At 38.9% G+C, this 24,138-nt stretch overlaps 1 protein-coding gene across 1 annotated transcript in view; it reads right to left on the reverse strand.

Annotated features, from left to right (window-relative positions):
• Positions 1-807: 807 nt before the first annotated feature.
• Positions 808-24,138, reverse strand: part of URI1 (URI1 prefoldin like chaperone) — a 68,751-nt gene continuing 45,420 nt past the window's right edge. The window contains exons 5-11 of the mRNA XM_063437912.1: positions 9,061-9,152; positions 8,818-8,878; positions 7,024-7,189; positions 6,165-6,420; positions 3,464-3,606; positions 2,385-2,628; positions 808-1,109 (exon numbers count right to left, since the gene is read on the reverse strand). Of these exons, the coding sequence (XP_063293982.1) occupies positions 924-1,109; positions 2,385-2,628; positions 3,464-3,606; positions 6,165-6,420; positions 7,024-7,189; positions 8,818-8,878; positions 9,061-9,152 (1,148 nt within the window). The 3' untranslated portion in view covers positions 808-923. The remainder of the gene's footprint in view (positions 1,110-2,384; positions 2,629-3,463; positions 3,607-6,164; positions 6,421-7,023; positions 7,190-8,817; positions 8,879-9,060; positions 9,153-24,138) is intronic.

The raw sequence follows: 24,138 nt of genomic DNA on the forward strand, positions 1-24,138 counted from the left end.
CAAACATTTGTTTCATTTCTGCTCCTCTCTCTATGCTAACCAGGTTTGCCAGGTGTAAAGTACAGAGCTTATAACAATGAGCAACAAGGAATTAAGATGGAGGCGCCCAGTTGCAGAATAGGGAGGTGTGGATTTCTACATTAAATGGATCCTATAGTGCCAGGAAAACAAACCCTATAGGCTCCTGAAGTGCTCGCCTTCCTCGAGGGCCCCCTCCCGCAGGGCTGAAGGGGTTAAAACCCCAATCGGCCAATTACCTGAACCGTGGGAGACCTAATGCACATGCGCGGCACATTGGACCTCCCCATAGGAAAGCATTATTCAATGCTTTTCAATGGGTAAAATCTGACGATGGAGGTCCATGAGGATGTCCAGCGTCAGATAACGGACCAAAAGTCCACTTGGATTTCGGAAGCCCTCTAGCGACTGTCTGGTAGACAGTCACAGAGGGCAGACTTAGAGCTGCAACGTAAACATTGCAGTTCCCTGGAACATATATTTGTTACATTCAGGGCACAAGTAAATTATACTTCTCAGAAAGTTGCTTTTTAAGATGAGATGTTTCAAACACTGTGCGATTTTCGAATATTCCAATCAATGCTGGGAAAAATTAATGAAGTAAGTGAACACAGCTCTCCAAAATCACTGCTTTTAGACAACAAACCGCTACAGGAAGGTACAGACCATGCCAAACTCTTTAAACCCTAGCCTGCATATTTATATATCACTAAAAGGGTTAAGGAACATTCATGATTGTATATTCACTTAAAATATCTTTATGAAAAGCATGAAAAGAAAAGCAAAATGTTTTTAAGAGTCAGCCACCTCCTTTAATGCAAAAAACAAAAAACAAAAAAAACCTTAGCAAGACAGCACCTCTTCTCAAGAACAGAGAACGAAGTATCAGATAAAATTAGACCAGATTATTGTTTTCGATGTAGCCTGGAAGCTTTGAATTTTGAAACCCTTTTCGTGGTTTCTTCGGTGACCCCAGACGACAGCTCTTCAGACTTCCGTTCCTGGATGGTAGGTAGTGAGGGGTGGGCAATGCTCATTAACGGCAAAGAAAAGGAGAAGGGTTCTTTTTCCACCACAGTTCCAGAAAAAGCCTAAAATACAGGAAATTGACTTGCTTATAAAGATGCAACTGATAATAGCTAGAAGATGCATTGCAGTACCAGGCCTACACAGCAATCTCCTAAATTCCTGCTTTTACCTATTTATTTTCAAGTCTGACATTAAGACAGCAGTAAAGACTTTCAGAAATTACCATAGGGCCATAGAAAGCAAGAAATTGGATGCTACAACTTGGAAAATTGTAATACCTGGAGCTGAGGTATTATACAGACACCACAGAAATACTCAAATAGGGAAAACACAGCACAATACCAAACAGCAGTCCGATCATACAAAACACTGAGCCAAAACAACACAGCATTACATAAAAGATTGCAACACCCTACTAAAGAATATTATATACAGTGCTGTAAAACAGAGCCCAACACCTAGGAGTGCACTTACTTTATACAAAAGACTAATAGCAAACAAGTGCAATGCTGCTATATACAGTCTCACACCAAAGAATGATGAGCGGTTTTGAGAAAAACAAAATGCAGCATTTCAATAGAAAATTATATCAAAGTGTCCGATGTTAAATAATTTCACAGTTAACCAATGAGTCTGGTGTTGTTAAAGACCATCATGACTGCTGTATATAGAAGTAAATCACCAGGTTTTAAGCTGTAAAGCAAATCTGTGAAGAACAACTGGATTTGGGAATTGAAGGAGGGCCGTAAAATATACAGCATTACAAGATTAGGTGGTTTTGTTTGCATAGACCGATAAAGTTGCAGCGAGCGGTTTATGATACAGAGCATAACTTATTGTAATCAAGTTAAATTGCTAAAAGATTTACTATAAAATAACTATTTAATTCCAATAATCATTTCATAATGAAGTTTGTTTTCAAAACACACACTTTGCATAGTACACTATAAACTTTTTTTTAAAATTAGTTTAACAAGGTTAGTGCTCTTTAAAAAGCTCTGCACATCTCACCACTTTCACCACATCAATTCCCTGCCAAATTGCATGTGACATTACATTAGCAGCCTAAATAAGTCTAAAAATCTGATGCCATTTCCATTTGCTAAACGATTTTAATGTAGGCATGGCATAGCCTGCCCTTAAAGACCAAAACTTCATTAATTATCAAGAGGTACAGAGGATATACTTTTAAACTACCGTACATCTTTGGGGTTGAAAAAGTACAACTTGCAAATTATGTTTTTTAAATGGTTTTCAGTTTTAGAAAGGCAGCTTTGCTGTCGGTTACAGAGAGAAAAATCTTCAAAGTCATACTTACTCAAACAAAAATATCTTACCTCCAAAGGTTCAAACACAGGGGGTAGTTTTTTATTGAAATGATCCTCCATGTCTTGGAACCAGTCAGCATCATCACTGCAAGGGCTTTCATCCCAAGTAGTACGCCTTAAATGGCACGGTTTGTCGTCAAACTCCGGTGCACTGCTCTCGCTGGTATCACTACACACACTGTTTTCTCGGCTACGAGATTTCATTATAGATTTTCGAGGGACATATTCCCCATTTACAACATCGACAAATATCCTGCAAAAGCATAACAGAGGCTTTTATATTTCACTGCATATAAAAGACAGGGACTCACTGTCTCATGATCTAGAGAAGTTTCCCATAATCACAGTCACCAAGTAAAAGACCAAAATAAAGGAAAATAAAACTGAAGGGTCAAAAGATTATTAGACCTTCAAATAACCTTCTACTTATATATTGTACTAGGGAAATAACCAGCAAACATTTAGGTTAAATGTCTGCTGTCTGAATCTGAGGTATAGCACCCAAAGCGTTACTTTCTAAGAGCAACGGTAGGCCCTTCCAAATCGTTACTTTCCCTGTTTTGCTTTGGGTATTGTGTGCACAACTCTTCATTCTGGGAGTTCACTGAGGAATGTGCACTCACTACCAATATCATATATGCCAACGGACTGAAGCAGAATCTAAAAATCTGAATAAAGACAATTAAAACCATGGCCAATGTCCACAACATGCACATACATGTATCAACTAATGGCCATCCCTCTGTACTTCCAAAGAGTCATTCTAAAGCAATACAAAATAAAATCAGGCACGTTCTCCAATTTCACACCACATGTATGGCCTGCCCTCCATGTACTCTGTTAGAGGAGAAGGTTTTTTTTTTGTTTGTTTTTTTAAATTTACCTTTCTTCCACAAACGGTGTAGATGACAAGTTCACATCCAGATTAGTGTAAACATAAGATAAGATGCAAACTAGCACATTTACCAGATCTACTTATCAACCAGGCAATGATAGTGCACCACATACATTCTTAATTAACCACAGAATCCCTAGAAAATACAACCGGGTTAGCAAGTCTCTCCCCTACAGTGTCACGCATACTCTACCTATAGATATCGGTCGGTGATTTGATGATTGGCAGTTCTGGAAAAGAGTGGCCATTACCATTGCTGTTTTTTCTTTTCCTCTTGGCTTCTTCCTTTCTTTCACTATATTTTAAAGTAGTATTTTTTCCAGTGTTTATTCTGACCTATAATAAATAAATACACTATAATAAATTCAAACAAAACGCAATTCTCATTGTGTGAAATGGAGATTAAAGGGGAACTGCCATTTCCCAGGATTTTATCATGATCACCTAAATTTAACAAGCATTGTATTTGTGAGGTCTAAAAAAATATTAAGTGCAGATACCCACACCTCTTTATCCAGCAATAGCATGCCTCCACCTCAGCTCACAGTCAATCATTGTTATAAACTCTAGCACAGCACCTTACATTCAGACTACAAGCATACATAGAAGATAAATTAAACAATGTTTCTATTCCCCCCTCTCCATTTGCAATTTGTGCCCTGGCTGTGCTTAAAATTACTGCACTGTCATGTCATGAGCTATATCTTTAAAGGCACACAATAGTGACATGTATTCCTGTCAATAGTGACATGTATTCCCCATCCCACACATCAGGACAGTAAAAAGTGAGTTTACTCACATTTTTTCCATTGTCATGCGGGTCCTCGTTCCATCTCCTTGGCTGAGATTGTCAAAATTGACGATCTCAGTCAATCCAGTGCTTTCCTATAGGAAAACATTGGGAGGCTATTTCGCATGCTTGGCAAAACATCGGGCTGCTCCAATTAGCATCTAGTCATAGAGATGCATGGACTCAATTAATCTCTGAGGAATTTTCAGTGGAGCACTGACCCAGGATGCACCTCTATTGGCTGTCTGAGTGGCTACCACTAGAGGGGAAACTAGGCAGTAATGAAAAACAGCCTTTTCTCTGAAAGGTAGTGCTTATATTTAACAGCCTTCAAGGAAAGACTATACACACCAAAAAAAAACTGCATTAAGCTGTAGTTGTTCTGGTGACTACAGTGTCCCTTTAATTTAATTTTTAAAGAAAACAGAGAATCACATTAAAAAAAAAAGGTTAACAAGTTATAGTAGAGTTTTAATGTTTTATTTCAAGGACTGATTTCCAGAGCTATGACAGTTCTCTTTTAAGTAACTGATCCAGCATTTAGCTTGTTGTGCCTAAATGCCAGTCTTTACTTTATTTCTGCCATTTAACCTGCAAACACACATTAAAAATTAGATTGTACAAAATGGCCAGCCAAGGACACTGAGCATGCAGAAAACCTGACAAATCACTACAAAAAAAGACTTCTGTTTCCAGCACATGACCCTACCATTACATTCAGCAATAACAGTACATTATCTGATAAAAATAATTCTCAACCTATAAACCAGCAGCTATAAATGATCTCTTATGAGACAATTCCATTTTACCCTTTAGTCTTCAAACAAACTTCAAAAGTATTTGTTAGTCTGCCAACAATCCAATTATACAGCCATCTTCTTCCAACATACATTTTTATCTCTTATAATTTCACCATGACTTTTTCATATTGTTTCACAATGTATTAGGTTTGCAGTATGTTATGAATTTAAACAAAAATCCATACATTACACAAGTTACTGAATTTGGAAAACACCATTTGTCAGATCGCTAAAAAGAACCCTTAATGGATGCTTTTAATAAAAAAAATCATGTGGGTAAAAAAAAAAACACAAAAAAAAACAAAAAAAAAAAAACACCCGTCTCCTCCAGAAAGGCCCCAAAAACACTGTAAAGACGGTGACAAAAAAGTGCTTCCTTTTAGATGATTGACGGTGAGCTGAGGTGGAGGACCCTTTTGCTGGATAAAGAGGTGTGGGTATCTACACTTAATTTTATTTTTTAGACTTTACAAATACATGTAGGTGATAATTATAAAATCCTGGGAAGTGACAGTACCCCTTTAATCTCCATTTCATTTTAGGATAAAGAGTACTATAGGTACCAAAACTACTTTAGTTAATGAAGCAGTTTTGGTGTATTGATCATGATCCTTTAGTCTCATTGCTCAATCCTCTACCATTTACGGTTTAAATCACTTTTGTTTCTGTTTACGCAGCCCTAGCCACAACCACATCTCCCCTGGCTGTGACTGACTCAACCTGCATGGAAAATAAAATGGATATATTTCAATCAGATATTAACAGATTTCACATATTTTAATAATTTGATTAACCCCTGTTATGTAAATTATACTTAAACACCTAGGATGCTCCTGCAGGATCTGGAAGGCTATTAACAGGGCAGGAAATAATACATTATAAATTAAACAGAATGTGCAGTAAAGGAAGTTTAAACAATAGATCTCTCTTTACAGGAAGTGTTTATGAAGGGTGTGCACGTCACATGCAGGGAGGTGTGACTAGGGCTGTTTAAACAAAGTGATTTTACTCCTAAATGACAGAGAACGGAGCAGTTAGACTGCAAGGGCATGATCTATACACCAGAACTGCTTCATTAAGCTAAAGCTCTGTTGGTGACGATAATGTCCCTTTAACACCTTAAGGACACATGACATGTGTGACATGTCATGATTCCCTTTTATTCCAGTAGTTTTGTCCTTAAGGGGTTAAAGGTTGTACATACATAAAAAATAATAATAAAGAAATATATATATTTTTTTGGTTGTAGATGAAAAAGGAGGTGGAAGAAACTAATAAAAATTACAATGACATTAACAATGCACCTTTTTTGGTTCAACAGTATGTCGGAAATGTATAGTAGCCACCGCATTTCTACTGCTGCCTGCATCATCTTCCTCGTCGCTGTGGTGAGATGATGTATTGTTGGCATAACTGGTAGTTAATATGCATTCTGGCCTGGCAAAATTGCCCTGATAGTGAGAATCTTTAACTCCCTTTTCCGCATTGAGATCTGTTTTCTGATTCTCTTTGTCTTCTTCGGAGCATGACTGGTTCCTACTCCTTAATGCCTCTATTTTCCTGGAATATAAAATATAAGTAAAAATGAATGGCTGATGCCATCACAACTCAAGAAAATGTATGTGCGGATGGGAAATTCAAGGATGGTGATAGTCAGTACAAAGTAAAAGGAACAATCCAAATACCTAAAGCACTTCAGTTTGCTTAAGTGCTTTAAGGTAAATTGCCTTTCCTTGTAAGCTTCTTTGATAAAAGTTACAAGAAATTGACACTTTTATAAATCTCTTTAGTAGCACCTCCTTACGGTCAAGCAGAAAAGCACTGGTTTCATGACGTTTAATGAGAAGCATTGTTGGCCGATTGCTGTGAATGCCGCAGATCAGAGCTACAACGAGGAAACTTACCTGGTGCTGAAATAAAGCGGATTTTAATCCATTGTAACTCTGAAATGGGGGTATATATACACACACTTGATATTTTGTTTACAGTTACAGAAACTGCAGAGTTTAGACATATGAGAATGCCTTCTTGCAGACTACGATAAGGTTTTAATTCCTATGCAATGTTCTCTTTTTCTCAGATGTACAGCAGACATTGAAAAAAGAACTGTTACACCTACATCATCTTTACAGAAGTAGAAATTAAGAGAATGCGTTAACTTACTCTTGCTGAAGCTCCTCTTCCTGCAGCTCCTCTAATCTTGCCCATAAGGACTCATCGTCTAACATACGCTCTTTAGATTTGCTGGCCTCATCCTCAAAAAAATCCGATGCAACAGCGATTTCTGGCTTTGGCTTAGAGTGCGGTGTGTGGGCCACTCGCAGCTTTCCTACAATAGTCATTTCCAAGGTTAGTGACACAGCTGTGACATGAACTAAGACAGGGGGTTTCCAACCCAGTCCCCAACTACTCCCTACCAGTGCAGGATTTATGGATTACCTAGTTGTGTCTAAAGTGCTTTTTCTTCTTTTTCTAAAAACATCTTAGACAACTTGATAATCCCTTAATCCTGGACTGGTAAAGGGTACGGTACTTGAGGACTGGGTTTGGAAACACTGGACTAAGGAATGAAGCTTATATCATCACGTTTGGCTTCAAAATTATTTGAAACTCATTGTCAATCCCCAACAACAGAAAATAAAGTATTGGGACTATCAAAAACAGGAAAGACAATTATCACCTGGAATTATTTCAAACATTTAGTTTATGATCTCATGAAAATCAGGTAAAACAGAGGCTCTAAAAGCCTTATTTTAAAATCTTGAAACCAACTAGTTGAAAATTGCAATATATTTATATTTAGACCGATATGCCAAATGTAATTGACCATGGAAAGTGCTCTCTTGAGCAGCCAGTAAAAAAAAAAAAACTTGCAGCTCTTGGAGCGCTACAGGCTGGCCAGTCAGCAAAATACACCAAAGAACTTGTGGCAACTGGAACATAGAAAAATAGAATGTGACTGTAGGTAAGAACCGTTTGGCCCATCTAGTCTGCCCAATTTTCTAAATACTCTCATTATTCCCTGGCTTTATATTAAGATTAGGAACACAATAATCTGAAAAGCACCATTATTCTCAAGCTACAAAATTCTGGTCAGATAGGCCACAATATATCATTGGGCAAGATTAAGCAAAATATCGGTTAAGGGTTAAAATGTCAAGGACGTAAACCTCGGAATATGACAGGAATCCAGAGCAGCAGCCCTACTTCTGGAGCGCTGTTATCAGAGCTGCTGTGTCTACTGATTATGCAACTCGTTTATTTCTATTGCTCTCCAAAATCTTTATTCTCATTACAAGTATCCTGCTCTGGTAATAAAAGATGCAACAGAGAATCTTTCTCCAGCTTTCCTATGAATTTTAATCCCTCTTAAAACAATTGGCCTTGATAGCAAAGAGCAGGAGATCAATGCAGCAAAACAGCCGGCTGACATCAGAGCAGTCGATGCAGGAGTCTAGGGTGGGGGATAATATAAAGATACTGTACAGATAAATATAGAATGTACTCATAAAACCATTAGTAAAGCCTATACAGAACCTTTCCAATGAACTGCATTTCACTATATTTTCAAAACTGTACACTGAATTCAGTTGACACCAATATTTTATTATTATACATAACGAGATACACACAGATTATACAACCCAAGGTTATGTTAAATTCCTTTTGACAAAAAACCATGTCTGAAAATATAAGGGTGCATATGTGTAATACCATCAAAATAATTAAATTATAAAGACAGCTATTAAAAAATAAAAAAATAAAAACTTAGAGAGGGAAGTGACAAAACATTAAGCCAATATAAAAAAACTACTGTTTTCCAATACTGGCTATAATCTATAACTAATAATAATACAAAGAAGGATTTTTTTTTTTTAATTGAAAAATAAATAAAAAGAGACAAAATATGCTTATTAAACAGACACATTTAAAGAATATAATATCTGTTGTATATACCTTTTGTCCCAACAGTTTCTTCCCTTGCTTCTTCTCGAATATCACAGTATTCACTAGAGTCCTGCAATAAAGAGACATATTTGGTTTTGTCTAGACCCTCATTTGTACCAGGTGAAAAACTATTTTAGTGCATGTGCACAAAGGTGGGATCATGTGTTGGCTCTCTATCAGTCTGGGCCCTCACACCTCCCGATCCCTGACAGTTTTACATCTCTTCCCATTAACGGCACACCGCAGACTTACATCACTCATCCTTTGCAGGTCTTTTGTGAATTCCACTCTGGATTCAAAGTTCTTTACGACTTCTTGCAAATCATCCAATGCTTTCCTAACATCTAGAATAATAAAAAAATGAATGTAATCGCTGTCCCATAACACAAGAAGCATCTATGACAGGCAGACGGCAGTGCATTGCAGGGTTATCATTTTACCAGCCTATTACACTGTATCTTATGGAAAAAGCAATATTTGATGAGAATAAAAGAGCAGGTCCCATGTCTGCAACAATATAACACAGTGTAACCTTTTCAGTGGCAATTGAGTGAGTATGGATTGCAAGGCCCTGGCACTTGAAGGGTTTCAGAATTTAAACAAGAACATATAATTAATCCAATATTTTGCATTTTAATGCACCTCTTTAAATATACACATTTACATTTATTTGTAAAGCAATATATCTAAGGAGGTCGTCATACATTGCCCTCTTCTTCACCAAATAAAAACAAAAAAAAATTCAATATCATGGGCTACTTCGGAATGACCCCATTATACCAATTATGCACTATTACATGGCTTGACAATTTTACTTTGAATCTAGGAGCCAGCTAAAAAAAGTTAGGAGCCAGATTTTTTTTTTAAACTTACAAAGCTTTATTTTCTTTTTTTTTTTTAATTCTTTATTTTTGGTGCAATAAGAATTACAAACAGGCCTGTGGTGCCACGACAGCAGACACAGGCTCAATGATGCAGGCACAGTCATGACAATATTCAGTTGCACGATTTTTGTATATAAGACAGGATGTATTCGCATGTGTGTTGCATATAGCATGTGTACATCGGCATTTGTGAGATGCGTTTCTAAAGAGTACAAGAATTTAAACTTTGCTTTTAAAACTAGGAACATGCTTAAATAACTTAGGCTAAACATGAGAAATAAATTGAGAAAACACACTTATGGGTTGTGCATGAGACTGTGGGTATCATGTTGTAGAGCTTGGGTGTTTAACTGTATAGATTGTGTCACCAGTTTGAGAGGTAGGGTAGCTTGTACCGGTAGGGTTAAACTGGCTTTAAGTGCTTGTGGGCCTTGTTTTTAGTTTGGTAGAAGCTCACAGGACAGGTGAACCGGATAGCTGGGGTTAAAAATGTAAAAGGGTTGGGAGAATTGAGTGCGCTTAGGGCGCCGTCACGTTTCCAGCCTACCCTGAGGTCCCAGTAAGGCTACTCTTGCCCGGCATGTTGATTGCCTCCAGTATGCTGCGATTTATAACTTTGCTAAATCAACTTAAATGAGACTACAGGAAATGGTAAAAACGTTAGGGAACCTTGCCGTCCACATGACTTGCAGTATTAGGTTCGTCCGTTCCTTGCCGGGATTATCCGACGCCCTGCTGGGGTGTTACAGACTGTGAGGGATTTTCCTATACGGCTGTCCCATGGCGTAGGTGCAGACTTAATAGGTAAAGTTAAGGTAGGTATCTCCAGTGAGATTGCGCCGTGCCACAAAGCTTTATTTTCAACAACAAAAGTACAATTCTTAAAGGGTCACTATAGTCACCAGGACCACTACAGCTTAATGTAGTGGTTCTGGTGTCTATAGCCTGTCCCTGCAGACTTTGCAATGTAAACACTGCCTTTTCAGAGAAAAGTTAGGAGAGAAACATTCAGAGAAAAGGCAGTGTTTAAATTGCTTAATTGTGACACCTCTAGTGACTGTCACTCAGACTGTCAATAGAGGTGCTTCCTGTGGCAGTGCTATAGAGTGTGCGGAACGCTCCCCATAGAGATGCATTGATTCAATGCATCTCTATGAGGAGATGCTGATTGGTGCAGCATTTTGCAGCAAATCCTATGGGGAAAGTTAGGATTGGCTGAAATCATTAGGTTTCATGATCTCAGCCATAGAGTCCGGGGCAGTCGAGTGGAGATCAGCACAGCGTGGGGAAAAAAAAAAAAGGTGAATAAAAATACCATTCCCTTGCGAACGGAAGGAGTCTGGCCACCTAAACACACACATCATGACAAACAGACACACACGATGACAGAGACACACACTCACACTGACAGACATACACATTCACACATTACTGCTTGTTTTAATACCTGTGGGGTCCAGGGGGCGACAGGCTGGGGGATTGTGCAGGCGAGTGGCATGCTGAAGGATTATGGAGGCATTTTTTTTTTTAAATGAGCTGCAATTATTAGGATCTAAATTGTGTACATTAACATACAAGTGTCCCAGCAGTCAGCAAATTTGCAACAAGCAAGTGCCATAAATTGAGATCCATTAGTGTTTAGTGCTAAGAGAATGTGCACACAATTATGATGCAACTGTAATATAGATTCCAGCTAAAATGTCATACTCCCCTTAAAGGAGATGTATCATGCAAATATTAAAGGGACACTATAGTCACCAGAACAACTACATCTTATTGTATCTGTTCTGGTGAGTAGAATCGTTCCCTTTTCAGAGAAAACGCAGTGTTTAACATTACAACCTAGGCATACTTCCACTGGCCACTCCCCATATGACTACTAGAGGTGCTTCCTGGGGCAGTGCTGCGCAGTGTACAGCTCTGACATTCAGTGTATCCACCCTCTGCAAGGAGACACTGAACTTTCCTCATAGGGATGCATTGTTCTCATTGTATGAGGAGATGCTGATTGGCCAAGGCTGTGCTTGGCTTGTGCTGGCTCTGCCCCTGATCTGCCTCCATGACAGTCTCAGCCAATCCTATGAGAAAGTATTGTGATTGGCTCAGATAATCACTTCTGGTGTGGTCGGACAAACAGGTAGATCAGTAACAAAGCCAGCAGCAGCAGAATGAAATAAAGGTAAGATTTTGCTATATTTAAGGGGGTGGGGGGAGTAGAGGTCAGGGGGGGCTAGATGGTGGTTTTAAAACTATAGGGTCAGGAACACATTTGTGTTCCTGACCCTATAGTGTTCCTTTAATGTCTGATTTGATATAGTGATATTATTATACACAATGGTCTACTCGGCAAGGTTGTATTGGTCATAGCTATTTCATTTAAAAAAGACACTACGTTTCGATTCCCTCTTCCATCCTCTTTTGGGAGCATCACCAAGATATTTTATCTTTTCGGCAGTCCAGATGTTGTGGACTACATCCCCCCTAATGTTTTGCTAGCATTATGGCTGTAAGAGAATTAAGCGTAATGTAGTCCACAACATCTTGAGTGTCAAAGTTGCCTACCCATGTTTAAAGGACTATGTTGATTACAACATGGAAAGTAGCATATATATATTAACATAAATTACAAAGTATCAAAACAATGTTTTTTGTGCTCCACTTTAGCAAACCTATTTTGTGCTTGAATTGTATATAACAGTTAAGCTTTTAATTTTCATTGCATTAAGTTGGCGTACTTGTATTTGAGGGTAAAGTCGGTAATAAGCAATCATCCCATTTTACCCACCCACAAATGCATGAAGCCCCACCACAATCATACACTTGCAGCCCGTTTTACTGCTATAATGTCTACCTACTCTGCAAATCCCATTAGCCTTACCTTGTGGAACTAGGAAGCAGCTTAAGTACATGCAGGGGTTCATTTGAAAAAGAGGCTCAGAAACCAATCAGAAAATAAATTCTCAGGCTAATGGAAAGTAAACGCACTTCAAAATAGCCTGTTACTGTTTGTGTTCTGTCAGGTTTTATAAATGCTTTACACAAAAGGTGAATTGAGCAGAGACAAGTTTGCAAAAAGCCGAGCTGTATAGCCCACGGTAAAATATGATCTAATGACACATCATGGAGCTAAACGCATGGGATAAAAGTTACATTATATACAGAAATTGACGTTTTACACTTTATGCACATTTCAGCCAAATCCAACAATGTCAAAAGTAGTCATTTATATCTTCCAATTAATTCATACGATAGTGCCATAGATTCACTCTAATTGAATTTATACCAATTAAGACTTAAATTTCAGTTAAGGTAAGTAGGAAGGTAGCATTTTTGGGGGGTAAAATAAATTAACTTTATAAACTTGGCAACAACACTGATGTATTTGAAAAATAAATAACTTTCAGGGCAATTTACATTTCAGCATATATAGTATATAAAAGATTTCCTCAGTCTAACGGAGCTGCTGAACGTACCAACCAGAAAATCGAACAATATTTACGATGCTTTGTTTCTGAACACCAGGATGATTGGGTCGGTTTGATTCCTTGGGCGGAGTTTGCACACAACAATCTCGTTTGCGATTCTACTCATTCAAGCCCCTTCTTCATGAATTATGGTTTTCATCCGTCTATTCTTCCTTCGGATTCCCCTTCCCAGGGGGTGCCGTCGGTTGATGTTCATGTTGCCAATTTGAGGAAGTTGTGGGATCAAACTCGACAAATCCTTGTGCACAACTCTATGTTGGTCAAGAAACACGCTGATAAACGTAGAAGGGCGGCTCCGGTCTTTGTTCCAGGTGATAGGGTATGGCTGAGCACGAGGAACATCCGTTTAAAAGTGCCCTCCATGAAGTTCGCTCCTCGTTATATTGGACCCTACAGGGTGCTGACCCGTATCAATCCAGTTGCGTATCGTTTAGCTCTTCCTAATACCTTACGCATCCCGAACTCGTTTCACGTTTCATTGCTGAAACCACTCATATGTAACAAATTTTCCTCCACAATAGCCCCTCCTCGCCCCGTTCAGGTGGAGGGTCAGGAGGAGTATGAGTGAGTATTTTTCTGCATAAGCAACTCATAATCTATCTGTACACCATGAGATTTTAAGTTTAAATGCTAGGTTTTGATAGATCAAAACTCTGAGTCCAGGAAGGTAATTTAAGTCCAAATATAAACAAAAAGGGGGAAATAACATACAAACCGGATTAGTCTGCATCTTTATTAGATGAATTTCCGAGGTTCACTTTAACTTATTGAAAAATGCAGTCTGCTCCCCAGACAGATCAAAATGTTTCACATTTGAAATAAATTTAAATTGCGTATTTGCAGATTTGTGTAAACACCATACTTTTTGTCCTTTAAAGCAAGCATAGAACACCATAATCGTTTTATCAATCTTGAAAGCAGCTTTGGCTTCTGCAAAATAAACGCAATGTACAGTGCTGCGTGGGTCCAAGATTTGATTTGAACTGCGCAGGAAGGGAAAACAGAAGCTTTTGTTTTTTTGGAGGGTTATTTAAGTTTTAAGTGGAAGGATTTCATAGCTTCTTTATTCTATTTTATTTTTTTGAAAGTTATTACAAAAAGTGCCATGTCGGATCTTTCCTTGCAGAGATTGGCTTATGTTTAGGGGAGAGGGAAATGGAGGAGAGAATCTTGAACACATGAAAAAAATGAACCGATAAATAAATAAAGAACTGAAACTCATACTTTGGGCTATGCACAAATCATGAGACAAAAAGATTTGACAAGATTTAACCCCTTAAGGACCAACCTTCTGGAATAAGAGGGAATCATGACATGTCACACATGTCATGTGTCCTTAAGGGGTTAAGAGTACCACATAGATATGTGCTGCAATTTATTTAATAGAGAAAGTTTGCATTATTGGAGGTTGTCCACACATTCCTTTGTAGGATTGGCTAAATGAAATTCCATTACAGGACTGTCTACATTAAAGACTCAAGTTTATGGCAAGATTACAAATTATTAACAAATTAATTGATTAAACAAACCACAAACTCTTTAGAACTGGGGTGACCAGTGTTCGATCCCCAGATGTTGTACAACTACACAGCCCATGATGATTTGCAAAATGTACTGCTCACAAAGCATCATGGATGAAGTTTTCAAACAGGTGGGGATCTGAATTTGGCCAACCCCAGTGTACAGTAGTATCCTTTGTTTAAATGGTTACAAGCACCAGCCTAAAAAGAGTTATTAGAAGACTGTCTGAAAAGCAGTGGAAGAGCTGTTATTTTACTCTGGATAACCATAGGTTATCTTAACCTGGATGGCAAGATTTCCTGGACGATCCTTTGTACAAGCTATTCCATTATACTAGGATATATAGAAGGAATTTTTGGTTCCAGCACGATAGATACACACACTATTTAGGAATGTATTCTGTAAAATGGGTTTTAGTTGCTAAGCTAGGCAAGTCTTCAGAGCACATTTCTTTTCAGTTTTTAGAAAAAAATGCAGTTCTGTCATATATTTGCTATTGGGAAGTGTGATAGAATGCTCTAGGACAAAGGATGCTGCTTCATTAACATGTCTGCTTATACAAATGCATATAGCATTCAGTTTAAGTACTGGCTTTGGTTTGTTACAAGATGCATGTACTTTATGGGGGGTGGGAGGGGGGAGCAGGCATAACTAAGGATGTCTGTATAAAGCAGCAATATCACATAACCAGCCAAACTGTAGCTCCTACATTTACTCTATAAGATCTATGTGATATGTTAGCATTAAGTCTGCAGTTAGCAAATGACTTGTATGACTAAGAATCCAGATCGAAGTGATATTTTAAATTTTACAAATACAACTTACATTAGGGTTTTTTCCAGATAATTAATTCCATGTCATGGAGATGTCCCTAACCTTGCTGGTGTGTGATCTGCTCACTGAATTAGGGAACTCAGCAATAAATGATCTCCCATGTGCTTACTTTACTGTCTGGTGCACTAATTTGTGCTTTATTCCAACGCCCCAGCAAGACGCACACTCTGTCCGTACTCACTGTGGCCGGTCGTACAAAGCAAATATCCCATCAACTTACATTTCAGACATATTTTGTGTTTTATTTGCACAGACTTTGGTCTCCCTCCCAGATCCTCCAATTTCTATAAATATTCACCATATCTACACGCCCTCTCTTACAAAATTGATGTTTAGAGGAATACATGTATGAGAACTCCGCTGTCTATCATAAAATAAAACAGGCAGAGGGGAGTGTAAAATACCTTTGGTAAATTAACATACTAAATGTCAATCAGTTAACAGCAAATAAAAAAAAAAAAAACAACAAACAAAACAACAACAACAAAAACGAGAAGCAATTGCAATTACTTAACCCTCCCAGGTTTGACCCCCCTCTCCCCATAACCCCTAAAATTAGCAAGAGAAAATTCCATAAATCTCTCAAAAGAAAAGCAAACGTCTATTTTCTTGCTACAGTTCTAAGCAGAGACAGCTGTTGCAATGAACGGGTTACAAAGAAAAGGGGAGAAAAAAAAATAGATGGCATTAACAAAATGAAAATTACGGTGTAAACAGTTCATAAAATCTCGCAGCCCTGATGTCGCTCTAGATCATTAAATTTCTGCAACAATTAGACCTTTTCTCACGGCAGCAAATTGGACCGGTTGCCATGGCAAATCTGAGCCCTTAAGTCATATATCTTTGATTGCAGAAAGGTCAGCCTCAGACAGCCTAATAACTCAAGAAGCTGTTTGACAGATTTCATCGGTGCATGGTCACATAACAGCATAAAACTATGTCGGCAGTTGTTAAAAGCAGAGGGTCAGGGAAAAGGTTAAGGTTACGGAATGTTTTTGCTTCAGTAAACCCAGTCAGATAATGTGTCTAACCAGCTTTAGATCTAAAGAACATTATTTTAGGTAGGAGGTCAAATCAATAACTTTTTTTTCTCCTCCAAGACAACTGGAAAATATTAAACATGGAACGTGGGGAAAGTATTATTTTTTTCGACAGAAATCAGGCTGCTTATGAAATTCTGGGGAACTGAACTGAAATGTTATCAGTCGAATCCTTGAGTTGACAATGTCTTTAAAATTCATTGCTCATGGATAGTGCCTCATGAAGGGAGAATAACACTAAATCACTGGTCTGGAGATTTCACTGTAGTTAAAACGAAAAGGTTACATACTATATTCAATGCACTACCTGAACAATCATACTAATACAAGTCATAAAGACACAAGAGGGAGGGGGCTTTAATTCTTCTACTGTCTCAACTGCCATTCTAAATACCAACCTTCTAATGTATCTCTTGAAATCTATCAATACATTTATTTACCCGCTTCATGCCAATGGGGGAGGCTGCAGTTTCCTAAACCCAGAGCTTTCTTTTATTGCCTTACAGCACTGCACTTTATAGATCTACGCAATAATAATACTAATATATTTAAACACCTGCTCCCCCCCCCAACATAACCGCCTCTTTCCACCATCCAGCTGGCTTTCCTAACTTTATACCTTCCATTATTTGCCAAATCTTGTTTTTTCCTCTTGTTTAGGTCTCCATAAATCTCAAATCTCTCAATTCTAAAGTCCTGTGACTTTGTCTTCCTCTCATCTCTATAATGTCATAGATCTGTGTTCTCCTAAATAGTTATCTTTAATTTATTTTTTTAAACCTAACCATTCACTCTCTACAATGTCTTAATCACACCTTTCTTTCCTCCCTCTTTCCAAAAAAACTAGATTCCATAACACACCATTCATGTATTTCCACTTTCTCCAACTGTCCAGTGTTCTTTTACAGCTATACTACATTACACCCCTGTTCTTCCTCCTGTTTCCTGTGCTTTGATCTTTTCAAACAAACCTCTCCCCCTTGGTTCCCTGCCTTCTGACCACAAGTTTATTCTATCTAGATGTAATAGCATTTTCCACCCATTTACTAAATTCCTCCAAGTAACCCTCCAACTGTTGGCCCCAGTTTCTGTGTTTTAATTTCTTCCATCTAGGGTTCCTACCCTTTGAGAGCCTCAATTTAGATCCTTGGGAAGACCATTTGAACACCTCCTGGTTGGTCCCTGCCATTAAAAGTCCTCCAACTAGCCTCTTCCAGGTCCCTACAATTCAGTCTCCTCCATCTAGTCCCCCTCACAATGGCAAAACCTTTGTTTTTTATTCAACTTCATAATGGAACAGGCCCATTCTTTCTCTGTATAATCTTTTTAATTTCTATGTTTACGCTTGCAATTTACTGCAATGCATTTAAGTCATGCAACCTTGCTTCCCCCCCCCCCCTCCCACTGATCTGACCTTGTCCCTTGTTCTGTCCTAAAATAATCAATTAAAAAATGTAATTAAATGAAACCGCAACATTTAAATATATTAACATGGAAAAACCCTTCCCCCTTAAAATATTTTGGAAAAAAAAAAGTATCAATACCTACGCTGCCGTGTTACGAGCAGAAATCTTATATGATTACAGCCTAGGTGGTAATTAAATATGCAAATTTATCGGCCACACAGCGCAGCTGACAGCTGCCTAGCATTCAATATGGTTTTTAACTTCTACACTGCCACACTAACAATGTTTAATTTGTAAAGAAGAGAGCAGAGACTTCTAATATATATATATATATATCTTCGTAATATTCTCTACACTGACAAATGCCTGCATCATAATTCAGATGCACCTTGCACTTAATTAGCTTAACAGGGAAATGGCTGGATTGTATCTATTCTGTCTCTCACTAATGTAAACAATCCAGCTCAAAATGCTTTAAGAGTCATTTGAGAGTCTCAAGATCAAACTACAAGTGTCTAACACAGCTGGGAATTCTTAGAAGCTTCAAGTGTGGATATTAGAGTTTAACTTAACATCCAAGCAGAGGTTCACACAAAATACGAACACCTTCAATTACTTCTCAGTGATGTCCATAGCTTTCACGTGTTTCTGTAAAAAAATCCTTATTAGTCAGCCCGGGAAGGGAGCTGAAGGAGATACAGGAAAAAAAACTCTTAACTGATGGCTCATCAGAAATTCATTGAACACAAGAGATTTTAATTAGGTAAACACTAAATACAAACATGCACAGAATCACACCATCATGGAAATACGCAGTAATATAGGTGTTCACAAACCGCAAACTACAGCAAGGAGACAAATCTTTCCTTCAACAGGTATCTCCAGTGGAAAACTGGAGTGAAAACCAAAATGTCAATATTGCAAGTAGGTGACTACAATTTTCCAGTCTATCAACAAGGCTTGACACATTGTCCTAGAATGCTGCAGCCAAAGCCAGGTGGTAACACTAAAAAACACACAAACACACACACACACACACACACACACACACTTTACAATAACAAATTAGTCACATTCTCAAGCATACCACATCAGACACTCCACTCCCAAAGATGCATATGTACTTGTATTTTTGCCAACAGCTTCAAAATGGTTTAAAAGAAAACTAGGTAAAGACACCCATAGACCCAAGATGACCTGTAGTGAATATGACTTTTAATGTATCTAAACATTTTCCATGGATTGAATGAGAGAAACAAACGGTGACCCTAACCATTCACAGAGTCACTAGTTTAGCAACTACATCACTACAACTGAAAGGGACACTATAGCGACAAATGTGTATTCTTAGCACTATAGAACCCTGGAGGCCATTTAGGTTACCGGCCCTCACATGCTGGAAAAAAATAAGAATTTTAAAATTAAATTTTCAATCTTGCAGCATCAGTCTCCATGGCTGGCCCCACCTCCGTGGCTGAGATTGATTATCTCAGACAATCCTATGCTTTCCCATAGAAAAATATTGAGAGGCTTGTGCTCAAGTGCAGCAAAACACTGCACTGCACCAATCAAAAACCCTTCAGCTACTTATCTGAATCCAGAGCTGAAGTCCTTGGCGTTGCATCAGGCTCCACCCACGCTCCTCCCCTGCCGTCAGCTGGCGTGGGGGATACCTAATGCGCATGCACGGCAATGGCCTCGCGCACAAGACCTCCCCAATAATAAAGCATTATTTAATGCTTTCCTATATGGAAAATCTGTCGCTAAAGGTCCGCAAGGACGTCCAACGTCAGATAACCGACCAAAGGTCGGTTTGGATTCCAGAAGCCCTCTAGTGGCTATCTGATAGACAGCTACAGAGAGCAGACTTAGAGCTGCAATGTATAAAGTGCAATAGGGGCACAGCACCCAGACCACTTCAATTAGCTAAAGTGATCTGGGTGCCTGGAGTGTCCCTTTAATTGTAGTTAAAGGGACACTATAGTCACCTGAACAACTACAGCTTAATGTATTTGTTCAGGTGAGATCTATAGCTCCCTGCAGGCAATCTAATGTAAACACTGTATTTTCAGAGAAAATACAGTGTTTACATTGATTGATAGGAATACCTCCAGTGGCCGTCACTCAGACGGCCACTAGAGGCACTTCCTATCATGCAGGGCCCTAAAAAGGCCCTGTACACGTCAGACGTTTGAAAATACGTCTGACGTGTGCTGGAGAGAGAAGGCACTGTGTGCGCGCCTTCTCTCTCCAGCCTGTCAGCAGAGGAGGGGGGCGGGCAAAGACCGCTCACACCGCGCGCATGCGCGGTAGTGCGCTGAGGATTTCAGAGGGCGGCATGAATGCCGCCCTCTGAAGTCTGTGCGCATGTGCGGCGAAGCCGCGCATGCGCACAAGGGAGCAATGACGCTTCCAAATGGAAGCGTCTGATTGCTCCCTGCTCGCACCCGCCTATTTCGTCATTTTGACAAAATAGGGGGCGCGGCTTCACGAGGCTCCCGGCGCTGGGACCAGGTGAGTAAACAGGGGCTCCCTGGAGAGTCCCTTTAAAGAGGTATTACAGGATGAGTTTAAATATTTATATATTTTTTTATTACCGGTAAGCACAGTAAAGGTTTCTGAGAATTGTAGTTATGCTGTTATTAGCTCTCCAAATAAAATATTGCTGGACCTTTTGACGATAAGTATAACTGTGCTACTAGAGTAAAAACAAGTTATCAAACACTAAGTCTAATGTGGTTGCATAGTCCACACGTTATGTAGTAAAGCATCCAAAGGCTAAAAATAAAAGACAGAGCAGATGTTGATTCTTTAGACACTAGTAGAAGAACAGTTTCACTAGTAAGTCAATCTGTGAAGTTGTCTGCACACTTGTTGTACATGTTGTTTCACCAGGTTAAATTTCTTTAGTCTATTATCCTTTACCACCTCCTCCAAACCGAACACATATGTTTGCCTTAATAACCAATGTGCTTCTGGACCCTTTAAAAGCACCAATCTCCAGCCTGTTCTCCAGGCATTTATAATTAGTGCAATAAATAAAAAACAGAAAAGTATTTTTTTTTTATTTTAAAACCTTGGTATTTCTTTATTCTTCAACCAATAAATATATCATCAAAATCTCACATGGTAGTCTGGCAAGCATTATAAATGCATAGTTGTGGCAGGGAAGTAACTAAACATCACTGGAGCCCAGTGTTAAAATAAAGACAGGCCGCTCTTGTCGTTTCCCCGTCTAAACAATACACCTGAGCAGGATGTGTGTGGTGGTGGAGTGTGATATGCATGTGTGGACTTGGCAGAGTGTTATTGTGTGTGTAGAGCTGGCTGAATGTGACTCTGTGTGGGGTTTGGCAGAGTGTGATTGTGTGTGAAGTTTGCTAAGCGATTGAGTGTGAAGTTTAAAGAGTGTGAGGTTTTCTGAGTGTGATTGTGTGTGGAGCTGTAGAGTGTTGGGGTTGTGTTAAAATCTGGTACAGCTCAAATGACTCTCCTAATGAGCTTTAGATTGGCATGAGATTCTGCAAGAGGAAACATTATTGGCCAAGATCATTTATCTTGATGATCTCACCCAGGGAGGCAAGGCAACTGGAGGAGGTAATAATAAGGGTACCGGTAAGTAAAAACTAGATTTTAAAGTCCTGGGGGGTAACACTATAGCATTAGGAATATATATTTGTCTTACTTTAAATCAGAGTGCTGCCATGGCAACCTGGTGGTAACGCTCTGTATCATTCAAGGGAGTGCTTTAAATGCTCCCTGCATTTAGTATATTGCCGAACAGGCAATATACTAAATGGTTTTGTATGGTGGAACAACAGGGCATGGTTGCAATAGCAAACATTGCAACCCTAGTAGTTCACACACTAAGTAGTAGTTCTGGGTACCGGACAGGCAGAAGTTTTCTGCATTTACCCCCAATGCAGGCAAGCAGCTGGCTTGCTGCAGGGCGACATTTAGGAGGAGGGGGCTGGACAGGGAATGTATGACCTGCATCTCCCACAGGTACAGACCACAGTAATTGCTCCCTCGTGGTCTGACGCTCAGTAATGAATTAAGAGCACAGTCACCCGGATTCCCAGGTTCACTCTGACTCACTGAGTCCCGGTTCATGAGGGAGTATTTACTGTGGTCTGCACCCGCTACTGGCAACATACTCCCACAATGGACCACCAGGGACTTATAACTGCCCTCCCGGACCATCAGTTTAATTCACACTAGACAGCCGAGGAATTTAAACCCCTTACTAGAACATTAGGAATCATAGCCCACCTTCCCGCAGAAAGCTATGCAGGGAGAAGTGGGGGTGGAAACAAAGCACTTGCAAACACACATTACACACTGCCACCACACAGACGAACTACACAAAGTCAATAAACACCACGAACATACACAAATATTACACAAAGCCTGTACACATACTGAAATTATTGTGTGTGTCAGGACAAGTATACGGTCATCACAGTCAAGGTAGACTGGGCTACCACTCTAATCCCTTTGAGAAGAATTTGTATTTATTTTTTAAATTTCTTAAAGAAACACTGCAGTCTCCTAAAGCAATTCAACTTGGTGAAGTGCTCTAGTGGTTAACTGAAAGTCTCCTCTGTGACATATTATTTAAGTGCCAATTCCAGTCTAATCAATACTTTTGTGAATTACATCAGTAACGCTTTCCCACCAGCTGTCATTTAAACAGTTGGGAGGATGGCCGGCACACTCCGTGCTTGTTCATCCAAGTGTTAGGGAATGCTTCTTATCAAAAAGCACTGGTTACAAGGTCAGCATTGGACTCTGCAAGAGATCATCAGTATTGAAAGTCTTGGTGCTCGAATAGAGTGGAGTCTATTTTAAAAATAACTTTAAAAGAAAACTTTCTATGTTAGAAATAAATATATTTCAACTCTGGAGTGTCCCTTTCAATATTTATATAAATAAACATTACAAAACAAACTAATGATGCTTAGATTTCTTCTTAATTCCTTATATTAAATGGTGTAGTAAGGACACAAAGATCACATGCATTGGTCTTTTAAGACCATGAGTGGTATTGTGGATGTATAAATATTAAACCCATTACGTGCAATCCGTTCATATTAGTATGAGGAACTGGCTAGCACTGTACTCCACAAACATATTTTTGCATGTTACCTGCTATGTTAAAAAAGGTGTAAATAGCTGTTCTTGATAATGTTCTGGGGAGATATTCCACCTTTTTTTCCAGCACACTGTAGAAGTTTGCTCTCGCACAAGATGTTCAAACATATTGGGATCATCTGCCGTACAGACATAATATTACAGCCCACAAGGGTTTTGGCTGGGCAAGAAAGAAATCCTGATACCAGAGACTTCCTGGCAAATTCTTTCTTGATGATAAAGGGAGAAGCACGTGACATAAGTCATGCACTTATAAAGAACAGTGATTGACTTGAGAGTTATCCTAAATTGACCATTGCTCCCTAGGTATTTGTAGCCATTTATGGTGATAATCAATAGTAATGTTACAGAGTTAATCTGAGACAGAAATGGGAAAAACGAAAAAATGCTAAAAGCATGCCTGATAGCAAAGTAAGTAAAAAAAAAAAGCGGTTTTCTCCATATGGCTCAGATGTACATATGATCTTATTTAAATGGGGGACAAAATACATTACACTCTGTCCCCAAAATAATGAAACATTGGGGGAAAACAGTATTTTGTTTTAAAAAGCGGCGCCAAGTCCCAAAACGTGCACTGTCACCATGAAAACTAATGCAATCGGTAGCAGGTGCAATCCAATGATGATTACACCACATTCACAACTTTCAAAACAAGCCATTTCGAGAATTTCCTACAATTTTTCAAAGCTTAAAAAGACACTTTGGCCCCCATTCTGTGATACAATTGTACAGATATTGGAGTAAAAAATATATGCAAAAAATTAAAAATTAAGAAAGACATCTCTTATGTTCTTCCACGTATTGCAAATCCCCAGGGATTGCATATTTGCCCAGTCACGCTGTGTAAACTAGGAAACACATACCCTTGGTCAGCCAATCCTATGTTTCACACCGTTTTCAATGGGGAGTGGAGTATGCGGTTTATAGCAGCCGTGGATTAACTCTCTCGGAAGAAGATGTTTGTGTGTGTGGCACGAACAGCATTAACATAGGCAGCAGCCTGATT

This window comes from Pelobates fuscus, chromosome 12 (assembly GCF_036172605.1).
Source record: "Pelobates fuscus isolate aPelFus1 chromosome 12, aPelFus1.pri, whole genome shotgun sequence".
NCBI lineage: Eukaryota > Metazoa > Chordata > Amphibia > Anura > Pelobatidae > Pelobates > Pelobates fuscus.